General features: G+C 37.9%; 1 protein-coding gene across 7 annotated transcripts in view; it reads left to right on the top strand.

Moving 5' to 3' along the window:
* nfia (nuclear factor I/A) overlaps positions 1 to 19,504 on the top strand; it is a 159,667-nt gene that overhangs the window by 29,202 nt on the left and 110,961 nt on the right. For 5 of the 7 annotated variants that reach the window (XM_042749215.1, XM_042749214.1, XM_042749216.1 and 2 more), the window contains exon 2: positions 7,374 to 7,902. In XM_042749215.1, coding sequence (XP_042605149.1) covers positions 7,374 to 7,902 — 529 coding nt within the window. Of the gene's footprint in view, positions 1 to 2,220; positions 3,088 to 7,373; positions 7,903 to 19,504 lie in introns of those variants that run through there. The other 2 variants (XM_042749217.1, XM_042749220.1) reach the window with 2 other exon arrangements.

Below are 19,504 nucleotides of genomic sequence, written 5' to 3'. Positions count from 1 at the left end.
GCCAATGTAAGATATTTGGAAATACCAAATACAAAATAATTGCTTTTATTTCCATTATTATATAGCAATCAAAATGCGTCTGTTTTATAGTAGGCTACGTCATAAAGTTTGAGGTGACACATTTCAACGCCAGGTCTGAAAGACCGCGCATTTTGAGCTTTTGCGTTCCCGTCAGGCTGTCAAAACAAAACGGACGTCTGATATCATGAAGATGAGCGCTCTCTCTATTCCCAGTCTAATTTATTTGTGTTTCCGTGAGGTTGTTTACCGACAAACCGAGTGTCTGAGGGAGTTTGTCTTGCGGCGTGCAGGAGTGGTTGCTGTCACATGCGCGTGAAACTCGCCCAATAGCGACGTCTCGAGCTTTGAATTTCACTGTTTTGCCCAATCACAGAGTAGCTCACGAAAACACCAGAGGGACTGACGTGCACCTGCAGCAAGTTAGTGTGACTGTGAGTTGTGAGCATAATTAATATCCAGTTTCCTATAAAAAAAAAAAAAAAAAACACTTTCCCAGTGTTTTGTTATTCATCAGCTATCTAGAATCTCAACTTGGTGTTTTTTTTCTTCTTTTTTTCTTCCCGACTCTCGCACTAATTTTGATGCTCCTCAAATGCTTGAGTTTATGGAGTATATCCTAGTGTTTATTTTCTCCCCAACAGACTGCTGTTTCATTTAAAATATCATCCTGTGTTTCTGGAAAGCACTTTTCTGTGTGCACTGAAACGAAGCTTGCACGTTTTCTAGGGGGCGCCCGATGGACTTACAGCCGAGAGTTGGTTAATAATAAAACGCTGTTGAGTGCCAACTAAACTAATTACCCACATGAACTAGGTTTGCTTATTAATGTTTGCACGTTCGGTACACGTGATTAGAAACATAACATTGCATTTGGCAGTTGCTTTCCTATCCATCAGTGTCCAGTGTCCATTTCTTACTTTTAAATTACAGAGGTTATTCAGGTGGAGGTTTTTTTGGGACAAAACATTACCAATTTCATTGTGTGGTCTATTTCATGGGCTCTATTAAATATCAGAATCACAGAAATAAATATTAATAGGCATATGTTGTTAAGGAACATGTCAGCCGCACATCAGTCTGAAATACTTTCAAGATGGGCCTCACAGAAATGAAAGATGATACTGAAAACACTGGTCCTTGGCCGTTTCATAATATACTAAAACAATGTTGAACACATGAGGAAAGAAATGCTATACTGCATAAAAATTCTTGGGTTTGGATAGACATAGGCTACGTGAGCATAAAGGACAAAAACAAGCATTCATTTGTCTTGCTATTGGAAAGAACGCTTTTGTTGAGTTATAAGCTATTTATCCCTCGATAATTCGTAGCGCAACGCTTTTATTTAATGACGTTCGATGCCGTTAAATGTTTTCGAACGTGCATTGCAGTCTGTTTCTTTTAGTGGATTTAAAACATAGCGCGAGCGGTGTAGTCCGATTACCAAATGAATGACAATCTTTTTACTGAATTTTAAACACAAAACGCAAAAAGTGTAGTCCGATTCTCACACGAATGACTCTTTTGAATCGATTCTTTTAGTGAATCAACTGCATACGGCGTGACCAGGATTGTTCGGTTCCCAGGCGGTTGACTCTTTTGAACTGGTTCTTTTAGTTAGGCGTAAAATAATTAGCTGTAAATATGAATCTGGCGTACTTTCTCGAAATGGAGCAAGCATTGTTGTGTTATGTTGTAGCTAGCCTAATTAACGCTCGTGAACTTTAAATCAGCTGATTGGTTGTTGACATGCATTTTGCATTTCAGTGTGTTTTTGTTTTGTTTTGTTTGATTATTAAATATTACCACATTTGATTTAGTATTTTAATTGATTGTGCATTTAGAAGCAGTTGCACTTATGCTGTTTCTAAACGGACCTTTTGCAAGAGCTACATTAAATGTATAGGCTATTTCTGATTTGTAAAATCTGACATTATTGTAGCCTATCATTTGACAACACACTAGCCTACTGAAAGCAGTGAATGCAATACGAACGTCTTGTTTTCCCAAACGTCTATTTCTCAAAAGTAGCCTACTCCTTTATTTTTTTGTTAAAAATAAAATGAGAAGAAAATCCTCAAAATTCGGTCTATAGCATATCAACTGCACGCTAAAAGACGCAAGTTAAATTCATTATCACACTTTCTGCGTTACTATACTTGGTGTACACTAAGCGCAACGGCATTGGGAGTGAACATTTCCCTTGTCCCGCATGTGCATGGCTCTAGTGCCGATACTGAGGGCGCTGTGCTGATGGAAGAGCCCAAGAGTTTGAACGGGAGCTTCATCTCAGCGGACTCGAGTCGTGCGCTTGCTTCACTTTTTTCCTCTGCCTCTCTCTCTCTCCCTCTCTCTCAGGTCGAAACTAACCACGACACAAGTGGCAGCTTTTGCAACAGGGGGTTTTTAAGGATATTGCAATCTTCCTAAGCAATGCCGAGCCCTGCTCGCTGCTCGTAAATCCGCCTCAGTTTTGCTTCGCACCGCCACATGCCTCTCGGCGGATGCAAGAGCGCGGCTCTGCGCGGAGAGGAATGAATCAAACGCGAGTTTTGTAACGCATCCGGACGACTTTTTCTATCGTTTTTTCTATTCAGATGACCGCAAGATGAAATAATCGCTCCTCTCGGCGCTTCATCAGCACTGTTTCACTCATGGCTCTGTGAAATCTCCGCGTACTTCCATCCATCCGTCGTCGGGACTTTTCTCTAAGGCTGCGCTTGATGATAATGCCGAAAGTTTGGATATACTGCTTTAACAGTACAGTACAGTAGATGTGTGTAACTCGAGGCGGGGTTAAAGTTCAGCTCTATGGAGCGCTGAAGCGTCGCGCGCACTTCGCAGAGTTGGAAATGTGAAAGCAAGAAGCAAGGCTTTATTTTCCCTCTCTCCCTTCTTCTCTGTCTCTCTTTTTTTCTCTTTTCATACACACATATACATACACACCCCATACATTCACACATACACACCCTCACTCAATCACACACACGCACACACACAACATATACATCGCCAATTCAAGAGTTAAAACCGACAGATATGTATTCTCCGCTATGCCTAACACAGGTAAGTGACATTTTCGTTTATTATTAACTCTGTTTGTTGCGTTTAAGCGGTGTCTTTGGCCGGGACAGCGCGGATAGGGACTAACCTTTGCATAAGACAAGTAACTTAGCGTGCACTAAGGCATTTCTGCTCTGACAGAGCCAACTGAACTACCACATGGCGGATGGCGCCCACCTTACACACATTAATGTTTCTTGTGCACATTTATCTACAGTTGTATTTTATTCCAGACGCTTTTTGCATGGGCACGGACGCTGATATTTAGCAAGTTAAGCGCTGTGCATGAAAGAAAACGTTACACCGAGTCAACGTTATGCACATCGATCCGGTTGCACTCTTTAAAATAAAGTTCTTTAACGATTCGGAAAAGAAATCTTTCCTAATTAGGTTGCTTTATGGTTATTTAAATATTAAAGTGTTCTCAATGTAGGTTTTTCACAGCACTCTGGGTTCTTTAAAGCAGGACAACTCGTGAAATACAAAATAAAAACTCTTTGCATGACTACTATGACACCAAGCTGTTTTAAGTTTGAAGTTTAAAACATCACCTTTAAACACATATTTGAGATCACAATAGTCTTATTTGGGTGCATTTTGTTATTAAATATCAAAACAACTATGCCGTTTTCTGTGTTAACTTTAGTTCGAACCAGCTGCCGGCAATAAAAAGCTTTTCTGCTGCTTACATGAGACTTTTTCTTCAAGGCAGCAGAAACTCTTTGATTCATATTTTTGAAAGCTCCAATGCCTCTATATTTCTGATATTTAGCAGCAGTTCTAAATATTGATAAGTTGAGTAAGTTTAAAAATTAAGACTGTTAGATTTGATGCTGTCATGCTTGATAGCCTAGTTTATAATGTGGTGTTATATATATATATATATATATATATATATATATATGCACAGTGTTATTTGTTGTTTATCATACTTTTGTAATTAACACAGAATAAAACTAAAGTTGCAGCAACTTAGAGGGTTAAAGGAGTTAAAAAAAAAAACAATCATTGTGTGACTCGTGGTGGCAGGTGAAGTGAGGTGACAGGTCTGGAAAAGCTGTAGCGTTATAGTCTTGATGTGATTTTAAACTGTTTGGTTAAATGTGTTTTATTGAATTCTCAAAACAAAGGAGAAGGCCTCAGTATTGTGTCGCCTATAGGGACGTTCTTTTAACCGTGTTAGTTACAGTCTGTTTGGAGATACTGGAAAGGATTCGTGCGAAAAAAAGACAAAGTATGTGTAATGTGTGGAGAAAGACAAGCTGAGAAAGTTCTCTAACTTTTAAGTCGTCTTTTCATTGATTTGATGAAGTACGACTTGAATACGATCGCAAAAGTTGTTTTATAACTATTTCTTTTTGTTACATCCATGCAAAACCATGGGGAAGCTTTTGATAATTTATCAATCACAGTAAATGTAATACATAAGAACTTATATATATCTAACATATTTCATTTACTTGAGTACCTATATTTAATGCTAAAAAACAGTACTTATTAAAAATAAGTGATACTCTTTATATAAGTGATGTTCTGAATTTAGAGCAATAATGCACTCTGTGAAAAACAGCTTAAAATGTTGCAATAAAACAAACATGAGCATTGTTTTCTTTCTTTTAAATTAGTAATTTGACAGTAATATTATTAAACATCTAAAAAAAAATAGTTGCATTGAAGATAATTGAGACGGGCAATTGATTTCCTCTGTGTTGCGGTGTTAAGGCAGTATGAGGTCTATTTTCTCTGTGTGTGTGTGTGTGTGTGTGTGTGTGTTGTATTTAAGGACTCGAATAGTCTTCAGAGTGCCAAAAATCACGTCTGTATACTGCTTTCATTTTATATTAAAAACCTTAAAATCCAAATAACACATTTTCAAATCGTTCACATATTTTAGTAAAAAAAAACAAAAAAAAACATACATTTGTCTTGCATTAGTTATTGAACACCTTTCAGTGTGTTAACGGGATATTATGTAAACTGTGCTTTCCCATGATCTATTTTTCGTAATATTTTTGTATGTGTTAAAACTCTTTTGGACACGAGGCACTATTGTTCCCTGCTGAGGCCTTCCTATAGGACAGCGAGGTTCAGCTTGAAACACTTCAGGAGTCTGGAAAAACCAGACATGCTAACCAGACCCTATATTGACACTCAGGCACGCTCCAAAATGCGAAGAGCTGTTTGTTCCGCCGCTACGAGCGTGTAGAATTTGCTTTTCATGAATTGCTAGAATTATAACAAAAGAGGAAAACAAGCTTTCTGGATGTCCTCGTAATTATAATTTGCATGTTAAATTACGCTGTGTTGTGTATCATCCGCCAAATAATTCTAGCAGTCGGTTGATTTGCTTAGGAAACTGCTGAAAGTTAACATCATGATTTTACAGTAGAGAGCTCGATTCTCGTCTGGAGATTTTCTATATTGATTTCTTTTCTCCAAGCAATTTTACAAGAAGTCTGAGTGTAGACAAGTCTGCAACAGTTCCTTTTTTTTTTTTTTTATAAAAGCACATGATATACATGTATAAAAAGCCACAGCAATAGATGATATCAGTAACTGAGGAACAATATTTCACAGACTTTGGATTAAGTTACTTGGAGAGTCAGTGAAGGAAGATAAGGGAATTCATTAATTCTTTTAAATGCAGGATGAAACAATACAGTTTTTATGCCTTGGGGGCAAGAGAGTTTGATTCTTGAACAAGACAGGAAGGAAACAATATGATTAAACATATACGTTCTCACAGGAGACACATACACACCGCACACTATAATAATGATATATGCTTATACAAATCCTTGATTTCCTGTGGTTTAACAAAAGGGATATGGCAATATGTATCTATATGAAGTCTGTTGTTGCTGTGATTAATAAGATAACATGCAGAAATCTTACACAAACATTGCATTTATTTCAGTCATAAACCTCCATCATTATTAAAACTTTTTTTTTGTAATAAATATTTATTTATTTTTGCTCGATGGCATGTTGTGATTATTTTTAATTACGAAACGAACATTATCAGCAGTGCTTGAAATTGGCCTGAGAAATTAATTTAATTAACGTTCCTAAATTACGCCGAATTAATTGTTAAATTTCTAAAGGCACTGGTCCGAGGCCCAGCACATTGTATTTATATCTGAGCTTATTCAAATGAAATCTGCGCTCAACACATAGTGCACTTTGCTTGCTTGCTGGCAGGCCTCTCGTGCTCTCGCACGCTTGGTTTTGGGACACGATGCAGGGCTATTGCTGTTTGTGGAAATGTTATTCTAGTGATTGGCAGTCTGCCATTATTCTCTCGATGTAATAAAAACCCGGAGTTATTTTCTGCGTAAAATCCCAAATTATTTCATATTAGAAATGCACGTTATTTATTTGCCCAGTTATTATTGCGTATTGTTTTTTTAAGGCAATAAAGAAATGGACATGCAAGCCTACAAATACAGAAAAGCATGTATTTATTATTTTGATAATCAAGCACATGTACAATATTAAAAATGCTTGCAGTTTGTATAATAACAAAATCCTTTTAATGCATTATGCAGCTTTCCTAAATAACCACATTTCTGGTTATACAGTAATATTATGTTTATATTAAATTATATTGTAGATAAAAAAAACAAAACAAAAAACAAATCCCTGCATGAATGTATCCACTGAAAGAAGAAGTTTTGACCACATACAAAAATACGCTTTAATGTCGTAATCTTTTTGTCATTATATTTTAAAAATGGATTTTCTGCCAGGTTGTGTACCAGCGGCAGGTGAAGGGATCCCAAAAGCCGGCACAATCTGCCCGGCACACACTCCTGTGTGAAAACAACACACTCCTCGTTGATAGCGAATGAAGTAGCTCGGTTTTTTGGAATTGTGTGTGCATTTTTATGGAGAACAGATAAAAATAGCCACTCTAATTTTCCTGGTCGGTTGTTGCTTTTTCTCGGCCCTGGCAGACCCCTACAGACCAGCATTCTTGCCAGAGAGCCAAGATATGTCCTAGACGAGCTTCACACACACACACACACACACACACACACACACTGCCCTGCTCGGTTCACAGACACAGTCCTGCTGTTGAGGGCCGTTTTTCAAAATAATCAAAAGGGATTTTATGTAGACGTGCATGTTTTGCTTTCATGGTGTCTGCTGTGAGAAATTTGTACTTTAGCTAGTTAATTTTTTTTTGCAGTTGCTTTATTAAAAAAAAGATTTTTAATATTTATATTTTTAAGGATGTTTCTAAAAGTAATTCAGACTAATTTCCACTCCCTTGTCCTTCTTCGCAGGATGAATTCCATCCTTTCATTGAAGCACTGCTGCCCCATGTGAGAGCGTTTGCCTACACTTGGTTCAACTTGCAGGCCCGCAAGAGAAAATACTTTAAGAAGCACGAGAAGCGCATGTCTAAGGAAGAGGAGCGAGCTGTAAAGGACGAGCTGCTCAGCGAGAAGCCAGAGGTCAAGCAGAAGTGGGCATCGCGGCTGCTGGCCAAACTCCGCAAGGACATCCGGCCGGAGTTCCGCGAGGATTTTGTGCTCACTGTCACCGGGAAGAAGCCCCCTTGCTGTGTGCTCTCCAACCCTGACCAGAAGGGCAAGATGAGGAGAATCGACTGCCTGCGTCAGGCGGACAAGGTGTGGCGCTTGGACCTGGTCATGGTGATTTTATTCAAAGGTATTCCGCTTGAAAGTACTGACGGCGAAAGGCTGGTTAAGTCTCCGCAGTGCTCGAACCCGGGGCTGTGCGTGCAGCCGCATCACATAGGAGTTTCCGTAAAGGAGCTCGACCTGTACTTGGCCTACTTTGTGCATGCAGGTAAGTCCCGTTTTGAATTGAGTAAATCTTTTGAACGTATGTGAATGACAATGCAAAATGTTTAACGCAATTTATTGTAATAGATTGCACTTTTTAGGATTTTACTGTTTACTATCCATCAACAGTCAATGAGGAAGCTGTTGGATTCAACTCAAATCAAATCCACTGCTTCCTTTATGCCAAAAGAAATGTCGAAAAACGCAGACTTTTAGCTGAATATGTAAATGAGAGTGAATTTTCATGCTAATCGCTAACTGCAAGAAGCTAACACGGAAAAGTCCGGCACAAATATCTGACGGAGCAACTGTTAATTGGCAGAAGGCGGCAGGGGATCCGTCTTGCACTGACAGCGGCACAAACACAGGCTTTCACTTGGAAGACGAGAAGCGCACTTTGTTTCGCAAGGCAAACTGGGCACCTTAATTACATTTGTTTCCTCTCGCATGCAAATTGTGGCACCGAGCGAGTTGGCAGCGCGCGTTTCCGCCATTCCCGGCATTCCGTACGGACTCGCGCTTTGATGAGGTGCCGATAAAAGAATGAAAACACTGTGTAACCCGAAGACGGCGGAGATAAAGCCATAAAACGTGAGCTTTAACGCCGCGTAGGAAAATCAGCCTATCTGGCAGACGGCAGGTTGCAAAACGGGAGCGTGTGAATTACTTTGACTTGGTGGGAACACAAAGGCCCAGAGCCTTTGAGCTTTTTGTGAGGATAAGCACGACACCGTCGCTGAAACGCGTTTCCCCGTGGCCTGCCGAAATCCTTAGTTTTGATGTTCTGAAAGCCTATTCAGGGGGGAGCGTCCTGCTAACATCCTAATCGGCGAAGTTACCATTTCTTTTTGATTCGATGGTGAATAAGAGACGTCAGCGAGAGAACAAGAGGAAGAAAGACTTCCAAAGAGTCTCTCTCTCTCTTTCCTCGTCTCTGACCTGCATTCGGGCCGATCAGGTTTCATCCTCTGTCTTATTTAAAGCAGTGGAGCATTGCTGGAGCCCCCTTGATTAAAAGCCATCTGAAGAGAGCCTGACCTCATACACAGATGGCGAAAGTGGGGCTTCTGAGAGGAGCTGAAGTCAGTAATTAAATTTATCCCACAGTCTTGCCAGGGCAAAGGGGTGCAGGCCAGCAAACACACCCACTTCATCTTGACAATAATACGACTACCTATCGATATTAGGGGAAATTGCTGGAAGAGAGGTTTCAGTTCAATCTAGGTAAACAGAAACTCAGATATACTAGAGGAACAATATAAATAGGCTACGAGTTTGACTTTTCCGTTTGTATTTCAAAATTTTTATGTGAGTTTGTTTATATCACTGTTTTTCGATTTATGTGCAGTAATGTTCAACTTTTTTCTTATATGTAAGTTTAGATTTCAAAATTTTCAGTATTGTTCATTATATTTTTCATAGAATATATAAGTTTAAGTTTGTATTTCTCAATTCTTTAAATATTTCTTCAATATTTTCACGAATATTTAATATATTTGAATATGTTTTATAATTTGCAAGGTTAAGTTTGTATTTCTTAATATTGTGTCAATGTTTTTGCACTATTCAGTATGTTTCTATTCTCTTTAGTAGATAGAAAAAAAGATAGAAATAGAAAAGTCTTTTTCATATATGTTAAAGTTCAAGTTTGTACTTATAAGTTTTTTTTAAATATTTTTCAGTATTTCTTAGAATTATGCATTTTCTAATCTCAGCAGTCACGCAGTTCATAATTTTAGTCAGATGCCATAAATCTCTTAACAGAAGGTAACACGAGAACTAGAAAAAGACACAAATGTGGTGTTCGCTGTGGCCTGAGGACGTGTAACCGTGGCTAATTTACGACAGGAGCACTCCACACGTGGGAGAGGTCACGGCTTAAGATGTAAGGGTCGTGACCCCATCTTCAAGGCATTTGACCTCCTAGATAAACATCCACTCCCATTAGCAGCCAGTCAAGCGGAGGGCAAGCTTTGGTTTTGGGTTGCCCCCTTGACCTCCTGTTAAAACAGGTGGTTTTGTTTGGGCCATAGAGTGGTGTGGCGTTTAAACCAGCCAAAAGAGGCTAATGGCCATGGAGACCCAGACTAGCATTACACCAGTGACTGTTTCCTTTTAAGCAGTTTTAAGTAGTCATGTTACATTTAAGACTGAATGTTATTTCTATATGTTAGTTTATGCGGAAAAAAGGATATTGTGTTGTCATATAAAATTAAAAAGATGCATTAAAGATGAAATACTCAATTAGAATTCTTTGAAGTTCCTGTCATTATAAATGTTTACTAAATGCAATTGCACTTGTTGTGAACTGTAGTTGTGTCTCATTCCAGTGTTTTCAGACTCACTACACAATGGAAGGATACCGCTGGTGCAGATAGATAACAAACGCTCCACTGGGCCTGTGTGTACATTTCTAGCCAGGCTGATAGATATTTATACTGGACTTACCTTGATTGACCCGGAGCCGCGTCGAACAAACCGTTTGCGTGTGTAATGTTTGTAAAGACGTCTGACCCACTTCCATGTGAGCTCTTAAACAGATTTACTGTACAGTGTGTCTTTCAAAACTAGTTAGCTTTGATGACGCATGCTCGAGGCGCCCAGTCATAAGTTTTTGTAAATTCGTATTAAGTTCTAGGAAGCTGGCTGAAAGTTTTTGCAAAAGCCGGTCAAAGGCTACAGCAAGCCGTTGATTCGTAGAACCTTTTTTTTTTTTTACGCCAGTAACCAAATCCGCTGATATCTTCAGGCTGACTTTTGGCACATCTTGTGTTACAGCCGTTTTATATTCCTCTTCCTTTCCACAGGCTGAGGAATAACAATAATTTGGATCTATTTAAGGCGATTGTGGGATAAACCACAGCCTTTGTTGTGGTTACTGCTGTACACATTGTGGGCTGGGACCTCCCCACCCCCTCGCACCCATCCTCCCCTGCTTTCTGCTTGCTAAATCCCACCGTCCGGCCCTGTTACTGCAACAATGACCATGCCACTGTGCTCTTTCACACAGTACCATTCATTAAAAACAAGGTTGTCGGCCATTCATAAAAATACATTGTGCAACAAGTTATCTTGTGCAAAAGCCGCTTTGGCACGGACCCAGTGCTGAAGGACCAGCTCGGATCCAATGATGGGATACAGCAGAGTCAGTTTTAATATCATTGCATTTGACCTCCTTTTGAACCATTTTTTTCCTGCTGCAATGTGATTGGATTAAACGAAGCAGGTGGTTCTGGGACGGGGAAATACTGTAAGATGATTTGTTGCGCAGCCACTTGCCTTTAGTGGGTGAATTTCTCCTAAACCTGATTGCGAGGCAAATTCGTGTAATCCGTTTAATGTGCATTGTCAACGCCGATCTTTCCTCGCAGATTTGGACCACGTTAGTTGGCGCCCAAAGTAGGGTCTCAACCGTGCATTAATGCATCATTGTAGTGGTTCAAAAACGATTGTGTTTCTTTCTTTTCCGACAATTCGTTTAAAATGCAGCTCATCACACTCCATTTCCTCGCTGACATAACCGCGGCCTGGGGAAGGGTTTCGAGCACCGAGGCAGTGGGCAGTAATCTAGACCCGGCGTGAGCGGTACACCTGTGCTCTGGGCTTACCGCTGTCCCCCTGCGGAGTGAGGCAGGAAAAGGAATGAGGGGGGTTGGCACCAGTCAATTTTTGCTAATTAGTTTTGTATTAACTCCTCAGTCGTCCCAGCGCATGGCCACTGTGAGAGAAATGGGCTCCGTGATGGGAGCTCGGCTATTTTTATTTTTATCCTCCTTTATTCACACATTTATTTAATGCTTCTTGTGTTGGAGTTGCTACAGATGACTTTGCTGTGCGGGAATGTGTTAAGTAGGCCCGTATGGAATACACACTTTTTGTGCGTACTTTGGATTTAAATATCTTAAAATGTGTTTATCTTGTCAGGTTAGCTCAAATACTTACTAAATGAACACACAAATGTTGGAGGATGCGTATAACTTAATAATTACAAGAAAGATTTGAGTAGTAATAGTAAAAAAAAGTTCTAAATGTAAAAAATATATATGCATATCTTTCATTGTCTACTATTAAAAGGAAAAGTTTGCCCAAAAATGAAAATTTTTCACCTTCAAGTTGTTCAAAAAGATTGTTTCTTCTATTGAACATAAATGAAGATGTTTTGAAGAATGCTGTTGCTGGTCTCCATTGACTTCCATAGTAATAAAAAATACTATGGAAGTCAATGGGGACCAAAAGCTATTTGGTTAGCCACAGTAGGATATAGGTTGTAGAGAAATGATGAATGCAGAAACACGGAAGAGAGAGCAAAACAAAACACTGGTCAAGTGCAAAACAAGGATTCGTAAAGAAAAATGTCAAAGGATTTTGATATAAGCCAAGAGGAGACTGGTTTTACTTTGCTGTAAACAAAACTTGGTTCTCGCAAGACTAGCATATTTTCACCGGCGTTTACGCTACGCCTACATCATCCACTGGAACGCCACCTTAAATATGGATTTTTGTCTTACACAAATGCATCCCTTCGCTTCAGAATGGCTTCAGAGCCGTGCGGTGTATTTTTATGATGGATGGATGCACTTTATTGGACTTCAAAATCTCAACACCCATTCACTGCCATTATAAAGCTTAGAAGAACCCGGATTAAAAAAAAAAAAACTCTGATTTTATTCATCTGAAAGAAGAAAGTCATATACATCTAGGATGGCTTGAGGGTGAGTGAATCATGGGGTAATTTAATTTTTGGGTGTACTATCCCTTTAAGCCAATTGCAAAGTTTTGAAGATGACAATGCAATCCCTCCATGCTATTTAACTTGCGATGTTAGAGTTTGAACATCCAATGTTAGGTGTACAGACAAGTGGCAGAAAGGCTCAGGTTTTATTGTTTGTTACTGCAAGTTTATTCATGTCTACCGTTTCCTTTCGTCCATGTTTTTTGAGAACTCATGGCTCACAGCTAGCTTAGCCGTGTTGGGGAACGGTACGCAGTGTCTTCTAACGGATCAGACTGTTTTAGACTTCCCGAGAGCAGACATCTCGTTCATTACAGAACAGCAACTTTGGCTAACTTCTGAGAATGGAGCCTTTGTGCGCGCATGCCATTCAACAAGAGTGCCATTGTCTTAAGCCCCAGCCGGCAGCAAACGAGGCATTGCGAGGCCTTTGCCAGGAGAAACTTTGATTGTATTAGGTCTTGATGAGGACTTCATTTGAATGGTGAGCAGACAGCTCATGTGCGTCTCGAGGAGACTAGGAAACGTGTTTTTTGTTTTTTCCATTATTACTCAAGAACAACACAGTAAATTTGTCAACTAGACTCTTTGCAATACATTTGAATTAAGATCTTACGTTTAACAAGCTGCTTTTATAATAGAAGCCATGTCCATTCAGATTCAAACCTCGTAAAATGAATCCCAGTAAGCAAAAGCCTCTTAAACTGGGTTTAAACTGACAGACTGAGTCTGCTTCATCACTAAATCTCTGCTCAAACTGCATCCTCATCACGTGGAGATTGATCTGCATTATAGTGGCCAATTGGTACGTCACTGCCTATTGATCACTGTTTGCAGTGTTGAGCAACACACGTCTGGATCTCACAAACCAGCATGCTTTATGTTCCCAAACCATTTCCTAAACACAAATTCTACTGTTTGCCATAGCTGGCGCCCTGGTATCATGAAAGGCCCACTCCCACTGCCAAGAAAAGAATGCAGGCCCGGTGATTGAGGCACGGGGCGGCATTGTACGCCGGAATATAAAGGAGAGCGCAGACATGAAACAGGACAGCTGTGAATGTCTGTGGGGGAAAGTTGCTACAGATGGTAAAAGAAGTGGAAAATAAACTACCGTATGGCTGGTAAAATATAGAAGAAAGGCTGGGGGTGTGCTGCTGTACAGGATCCTCTCATGTCGTTGCTCTGTGCGTGTTTCTGGGATTTTATGCATGTCCGTGTTAAAGGGAATATGTTACCTCAATTGCTTGTCTGTCCCAATACCCGTTATGCCCATCTGCTGCTGAGCAATGCACAGATTTGGTCTGTGACTGACATGTGCTAGTCGTGCAAAATCCCTGTTTTCATGGAATTTCATTACATTATATTTGGATTAGGGATATTAGCAGAGTTCTAGTGGATTTGAAGATTATACTGCAGTATTTGACTAACTTTAGGTGTCAAGTCTGGTTTTCAGTGCAATATTTGTGGTATTTCTGAATATTGTAGGATGTGATCATGCAACAGTTGGACTTTCAGTTTTATAAGGGTAGGTTTAGAAATGGGTTTATCCTATTTTTGTCACATTTAAGCATTGAGGCTGACGTGGAAATCTTTCTAATGTGTCACCATTTGACAAGTAAGCCAGATTTTACCATTACATTGAAAACATTTATGGATTATTAGCAGTCAGACTTTTTGCTTCTTAAAAAAAAGGCCTATAATGTCCAGAAAAGACATTTCAAATGTAGTAAGGTAAAGATCAACCGATATTGTTTCACCGATACCAATTATTTAAGTGCTTCATAACTAATCTGCAAAAAAGGAATTAATTTCTGCCGTTTCGTGCAGCAATGTCTAATAATAAAATTATAAAAATAAAAGCATCCGAATACCAATATGATTTTAAATCTAAAAATTTTTCATTTATTTCTGCTTTTTTTGCGCATTAACTAAAACTCCAGCAATAAAAGCACCTGATAACTTATAATTTTTATTTATTTCTGCCTTTTCATGCAGTAACTTAAACCCCAACAATAATATGCATTACGAATATTTGAAAAATATATTATGAGGATGATGATAACTAATGTTATTAATAATAATGATAATAATAATTAAATAATCATAAAGATAGTATATTATTATTATTAATGTAATATTAATAATGTCTGTTATTATGATTATTATTAGTGGTTGTACTACAGTAGCAGCTGCAGCAATATTTAAAAAAATATATTTAGCATGTATGGCTAAAAGTTGAATAGTTTTTTTTTTTAAAGTTTTTTTTATATTTAGTATTATTATTTATCATTGTAACACTATTGTGTCCTGCACACTAGTATAATATATTTATTTATTTGTTATTTTTTCATTTAGCAATGTACTAGATGGAATTTATAAGTTGAATCGGTGTAGAAGAACCGAATATGTAGAAATATTTGTGAAAATATACTTTTGAGAACTTTTTAAAGTTTGTCAAGATCTCTCTCTTTGTATTTTTATAAAACAAAACTTTCTAGTATTTGTCTGAGAATTATAGCACATTTGCCAACAAGGCTTATGCTCTCTAAGCAAGGTTATGTTTGGTATTTGTTGTGTTTTTGTGTTCAAATCGTCAGATGTTGTTTTTAATTATTGAATGCGGGGGAGGGTGTTAGGCTAAGTATGGAATTGACTTTAAATTATTGAACTATTTATCCCCAGAACTGCCCTCGGTCCCTCCATCTGTCTGCTTTGCAGAAATATAAATAAATAAGCAAATAAAGATAATAAGGCTAAGGCACACTCCTAGCCAGACCCCGAGTTCTGGCACAATTCTGTTCCTTATTTTTGCAGAGCCCCTTCAGAAAACAACCTCCGAACACACTCCCAATTAGCCTGCTTTGGATTTAGATAGAATGTAAACATGGTTCTTTTAGGGGTTCATCACGAATGATCATATTTGGAGGAAATTCAAATGCTGTAATGAAAGAATGTCACAAATTTTAACCTCCAGCCTGCCCCTTTCATAAGGCAGCAGTCCTTCGACTCCCAGGCCCACATGGGCAAAGATATTTTTGCCCCCACCATGTGTTTTGCGATTTAAATAATGCACTTGAAATGATTTGTCTTCAGTCGAATATTAAAGATACTGTTTAATTAGCAGTGATTAGAGCAGGATCTCTAAATCTTTCCCTTCCTTCTACTCACTCCCAGACTCGCCGTATGAGAGAGTATCACTCATTAAGAAAGAGTTTTAGGGGCATCGATCCATTAGTCACACGTCTGAATTACACTAACACAGAAGTTTTTGTTTTTGCACCAACGAGGGATCGCCGGGACTCGTTAAATTGATCACGAAGCGTGTATTCACCCACACTTCCAAAACTGTTTTCACAGACAAAACAAAAGCACCACTTGATTAGCTGTGAACCATCTGGGAGCGGGGAGCTGTGCGACCAAGCTAATTGGTTCAATTTGAAAAAGAATAGGACCATCCCTCTCGTCGCATGCGTGTTTGAATGAGTCCCCTTAACCGCAAGTTGCGTTCCTCACCCCTCCCTCGTCACTTTTTGTTTTACGTTCCCAGTGATGAGCTCCGGTCTGGTGCGTCGGCGCTGGGAAACCTCCCGCTCCTGGGGTTTGTGTTACTTCACAGTTGGGAAACAGCTGGCGCGGGAGAATGTGGCACTGTGTTGTGAAATCCAGAATATTGTTTAGAGATTCTTTTGTCAGTGCTAGTCGAAGTTCACAGAGTTATTAATGGGCCGACGGTAGCTGAAGGCACGCACCGTGGGATCTGTTGTTAAGTGGAGGGTTCAAATCGCAGTGCCACCTGTTGTCTGTGGTCTTACTCAGTGATTTTACCACCATTTATGAGATGTTGTTAGGCAGACAAGTTTTGAATTTCATATGTAAATAATTTGCACAAAAGTTTTTGTGAAAAAAAGTAGTATTTAGTAGTATATCGTGTGTTCAAGACATCTTAATAAATAGTAGTCAGTCATCGGAACAATTAATTCAGTCAGTTGAATTTTTCTGGTAAAGGTAAAACCAACATCGTTTATGCTCATGTCTTTTTATACCAAATAAAAAATATGCAGTTTTTTTTTCCTCATTTTGGATTTCTTAAAATCATATTTTTTTATATTTACTGCAGTTTTGATGCAACTTTAATATTAGTCAATCATCTAAGCAATTTATCCAGCCACATGTCGTTTAATACCAAATAAAAATGTACATCACATTTTGGAAAATCACATTTTGGAAATTCTTCTTATTATTACTATTTTAGTTCAAATTCGGAAATCTCGATGTTTCAATTCAGCATATATCTGCATAAAATGTTGTATATTTCTATGTATCCTATACTTTTTATGTTAAAAATTATTCATATATTTTTGATTTACTTGATTTACTTTGATTTTGATTTAATCTAGTTTTGCAGCAACTTTAATATTAATCAATCATGATCTGAGAAAAAAATTTCAGCAACATGTCTTTTATGCTGAAAAAAGAAAATTTGTATCCCAAATTTTGGAAATTGAATTTTATTTATTTTTTGTTCAAAATTGGGAAATCGTAGTGTTTTCATCCAGAATATTTTTTATATCTAATTAAATGTTAAATATTTTATTATGTATTTTTTATATTTTACTATATAATTTTTTTTTATATCTATTTGCATTTTAATGATTTTTCTGCAACTTTATTATTATTCAATCATCTGAGCAAATTATTAAGTAAAATAATAATCTATCTATCTATCTACAGCATATAAGTGCTGCCAAATGATTAATCGCGATTAATTGCATCCATAATAAAAGTTTGTTTACATAATATATGTGTGTGTGCTGTGTATATTTATTATGTATATATAAATACACATGCATGTATATATTTCAGAAAAATATATTATGTTTATATATTAAATAGATTTATATATAATATAAACTATATTCATATAAATATATACATGTAAATATATGTAAATATTTTAAAAATATATACTGTATGTGTGTGTCTTTATATATACAAAATAAATATACACAGTATGCACACATATATTACGTGAACAATATATACTGTATGGGATGCGATTAATCGTTTGGCAGCACTAATATATATATATATATATATATATATATATATATATATATATATATATATATATATATATATATATATATATATATATATATATATATATATATATATTAGTATTTTTGATTCAACCTCATGTGTACATAAAAGTGCACAACAAACCCAGTGCTGGGATTGCATTATCTGTGGTAAAGGCTATCACTGTCTGCCACGCTTGTTAAATACACATTTCAGCAGATAAAAGTCAATATTCTAAGAAATGGTACAGGTATGGAGCACTTCCTGTGGGAGATGCCAGACATGGGCCTCCCACTCATGGCTGCAGCTCACATATGCTGCAGGCCATGCTTTGCCCCATTGTTGGGTTGGAAGGAGCCAATGTACTTTTCGAAGTCAGGCGCACAGAGATAAGACAACAGTCAGACTGAGGAACTGTGTACTGTAACCAACCCAACTGCTCCTGTCATGACCACACAGGCAAAAATGGGCAATTAAGATTTATACTGGCTCTTGTCTATCCCTCCGTTGCCCTCAGAGTATCTCATCTTTTTATATCTAACATCTTTCTCTCTTTGTTACATGTACAGTTTGCAATTTGCAGCAATTTCTAAATATAACTGCCTATTTATTATTATCAATGTGTATGTGTGTAAATGGCTTTGCCATCTCATCACTCAAGACTTTAAATATTCATCTTTTATAGATATGTACTGTTCTGAAGTTTCCGGGCCTAGCTGCTAATTTGACTTTTGCTAATACTGCATTTTACCCTTTCAGCTGCATTATACCTGAAATCACATCTTTAATGCAACAGATTTTACTTGTCATGAAACATAAGTGTGATATTATAAAATGCCCTTTCATTCCTTATAGCAGACAAATAAGTTATACTGTATGATGAAACGTAAATTACATATTATATTACATAATCTGAGCAAATTATTCATTCACATAAAGTCATAAAAAAATTTTATCCTCAGGAATTTTGATCATACACATGTCTTTTTTTTTTACAATTATCTGTGAATAATACATTGTGTAGACTGTGAAATCATAGTTTTTTTTTTTGCACTTATCTGTGAATAATGCATCAACCAGCACAGTGGGAGTGTTGATCATGAAAACATTGTTACAGTACAACATGCTAAAAACATTCAAAATTATGCCATCCCTGCTGAAAAAAACAGCATATGCTGGTTAGGTATGTTTTGACGCTGGGATGCTGGTTTATGCCGGTCCTTTGCTGGTTTATGCTGTTCCTTTGCTGGTTTGAGCTGGTCTTTGCTGGTTTATGCTGGTCCTTTTGCTGGTTTATGCTGGTCCTTTGCCAGCACATGACCAGCATAAACCAGCATCCCAGTGTCAAAACATACCTAACCAGCATATGCTGTTTTTTTCAACAGGGATAAACAACAATCCTCATCTAAAATGATCAGCTTTAATCCTTCTTTTTATATCTTGAAGAATAATGATTTTTCCCACCCACAATAATCTTTGAATGATAGATCAACTACAGCAGTTAAATTAAAATTTTCAGAGTGTGACATGCTAACATGCTAAAATCCCTCAAAATGATGGCACAGGTAATAAATACTCAATAAGGATTTTTTGCACAATTATCTGTGAATGATACTTTGGCCAGTGTAAGCCATGAGCCTGAGAGCGTCCTGTTGTCGTATCCTCTGTATGTCAGTGGACCACACACACACACACACACAGGGACACACGCTGCTCCACCGTTTCCTCTGTCCTGGGGATTCTTCAGGCCGCCGCTCTGCAGCTTCCTGCTAATTAAATTCCAACGCTGTCC

Source organism: Cyprinus carpio, chromosome B22 (assembly GCF_018340385.1).
Source record: "Cyprinus carpio isolate SPL01 chromosome B22, ASM1834038v1, whole genome shotgun sequence".
Classification (NCBI taxonomy): Eukaryota; Metazoa; Chordata; class Actinopteri; order Cypriniformes; family Cyprinidae; genus Cyprinus; species Cyprinus carpio.
This window is presented reverse-complemented; position numbering and strand designations above follow the sequence as displayed.